This window comes from Varanus komodoensis, unplaced genomic scaffold (genome assembly GCF_004798865.1).
Source record: "Varanus komodoensis strain SLA01 unplaced genomic scaffold, ASM479886v1 scaffold37, whole genome shotgun sequence".
NCBI lineage: Eukaryota > Metazoa > Chordata > Lepidosauria > Squamata > Varanidae > Varanus > Varanus komodoensis.
The window spans coordinates 1571712-1574144 of NW_025335889.1; the positions used below are offsets into that span (position 1 = coordinate 1571712).

At 55.8% G+C, this 2433-nt stretch overlaps 1 protein-coding gene across 1 annotated transcript in view; it reads right to left on the reverse strand.

The window, feature by feature from the left end:
- The window catches only part of LOC123028435 (somatomedin-B and thrombospondin type-1 domain-containing protein-like), a 13361-nt gene extending 12253 nt beyond the window's left edge, over positions 1-1108 (reverse strand). Inside the window, exon 1 of the mRNA XM_044440218.1 lies at positions 853-1108. Within this exon, the coding sequence (XP_044296153.1) occupies positions 853-1108 (256 nt within the window). The remainder of the gene's footprint in view (positions 1-852) is intronic.
- Between the last annotated feature and the right edge of the window lie 1325 nt (positions 1109-2433).

The window sequence follows — 2433 nt, forward strand, 5'->3', positions numbered from 1 at the left end:
CAGCTGGGTTCAGACAAAACAATAAACACATTTCAACAGCAACCCACACTCAACCCATACTCAAGTCTGGGTTATCATGTCTGAATTCAGCCATGGGCCTCACAAAAGGACTGCTAGAACTGGTTTATGATATTGGTCAACACAGCCGCCTGAATTTTGACACTGTTCTTGAGGACTGCCGTAATAAGCGCTTCCATTTCCAAACGTGTTGCTGCACCACTGGGCAGGCAGAAAGTAGACCAGGTTCTGTCAGAGGAGATTGGCAAGATCCCCCTGCCCCACCACCTCCAGTAGTGCTTTGACCATAAGCTATCAGCTACCTCACATGTTAACAACACACACAGTCTTCACTTGTGTGACTGGAGCATTCCCTGTAGGCTGTATTTCCCCACAGGAAATGTGTCGCTACACAGCCAGAGATTAGGGACTGGGATGTGAGAAAAGCTGCACACATGTCGCTTGATCTGAGATCCTAAAACACTTACTCACTTGGGCAGCCTCCCCCAACCTGTGGGCCTTCACATGTGTTGGACTGCAATTCCCATCATCCTCAGCCAACATGGGGGTTGTAGTCCAGCACATCTGGAGGACACCAGATTGGAAAAGACTGCTCTGGCATGCAACACTCACCGAGGTCTGTGATCCTTCACTTCTGCAAGAAGATCACATGGCACAGCTGCTCTCTTGGGGCACAGAACCTGGGGAGTACCTCCCCCTAAAATCAGTGGGAGTTACCCCTAAGTATAGACCCGGACAGGAGCAGACGATCAACACGCTTTGATCACCAACTCCTGCCCTTTTTAGGTCCCTTTCAGTGCCTCCTGCTCGCCGCCCCGCCGCTGCGAAACTCACCTGGGCACACCTGCCGGTAGTCGTGGCAGCAGTCCAAGGTGTAAGGACACGCCTGATCACAGTAGCAGGGCCCGTGGGAGCCGTCGGGTCTCCAGCCGGCGCTCACACACGCCAGGCTTCTGCCCGCGCAGCACCGCCCCAGCTTCGCACAACCTCCCTCCGCGCCCGGCTGCGCGGCAAGGAAGACGAGGAGAAGCAGCGGCAGCCCCCGCCACCGCCCCGGAGCAAAACTTCTGGGGCGCTGCGCCGCCAACATCTCTTCCCAGCAGTTTAAAAGGCAGGCTGGGCACCGTGCAGCGCCGAGCACCCTTCCCCACCGCGCGAAAGTTTCGTCACCGGGAGCGCGGCTGCTCCGGGCGGCGCGCCCGCTCTCTCTTCCCGCCCTTGCCAGGAGACTGCCTCTCGCACCTACGACCAGACCGGCAGCGGAGCGGATCCCAAGCAAGCCAGCGTAAAAGCACGGTGGTCCAGAGCGACCACCTCGGAGACCTGGCGGAGTCCACTGGCGGGAGAAGGTGCGCTAGACGGACCAGTCGCTGGCTGGGGAAACTGAGGCCGCCGCCGCCGTTGCCGCGCCTAGGCGACTCTGCGGCGCGCGCGCATGGGCACGTCTGAACGGGGTTCCTAAAGAGAACACCGGGCCGCCTCTCCTAGCCCTTAATGTGCCGCCAAAGCACGACGAGCCGCACGCCGCACGGGCTCCGCCGCTCCAGGCCCATCCAGCCCCGACTGCAGCTATTCCAATATGCTCCTGAAGAGTTCAAAAGGAGCGGACCTCTGGGAGTCGGCGCGCTGTTATGCCTTGATCATCCTCCTACTAGCCGGTCCTTCCTGGGCACGGCTTGTTTACTCGGAAGTAAGCCTCGGGCATGTGTGCAAAGGGTGGCAACCGGGGTTGGGCTTCCTCGGCCTTCACCATTTATTAGCTGGTCCAACGCCTCTCTTTCTGCAGTGGAGCCGGGCGTCTGTCGTTACTGCACGCAAATAAAAGCGCACACGGGCGAAAAGTGGCGAGCTCTGGGAGGGAGGGAGGCTTTAAATTTCCCCCCGCCATGAGCTCACTGGATTCTCTCCCGGTTTTCCCAGCGACAACCTTGGGGCAGGCGTGGATCCAAGAGGAACAGCCCCCCGCCCCCCGCAGATACACAGAGCAGCTGTAAATAAATAAATAAAGTTGCTTGCAGGGCGTTGTCCTCGCTGAATCCAGGTCTTCTGCAGGATGATAACACTTCCTACCTTAAAGGGTTGTTGTGTGGGTTTTTAGATGATCTGAAGTGCTTAAAAGCAGGGATGTAGAGTCTTGTTTAGGGACTCAGAGCTCAGGGACTAAATTCCATTTGAGACACTGAGGTTCGACTGATGAGTGAGGCAAAAGGGCAGAGCCAAAAATACCAGCATACAATCTGATGGGCAATGCCCATGAAACTTTTTAATTTATTTGAATTGTAAATAAACATCCAGAGGCTAGAAGACTCTTCTTGCAAGCAACACATCTACCCCTCTGGAAATTGTGTCAGTTAAAAGGTATACATAGTGCCTGGAACTATGAGAAAAAGAAATCCACATAAGAGTTATCAGAAA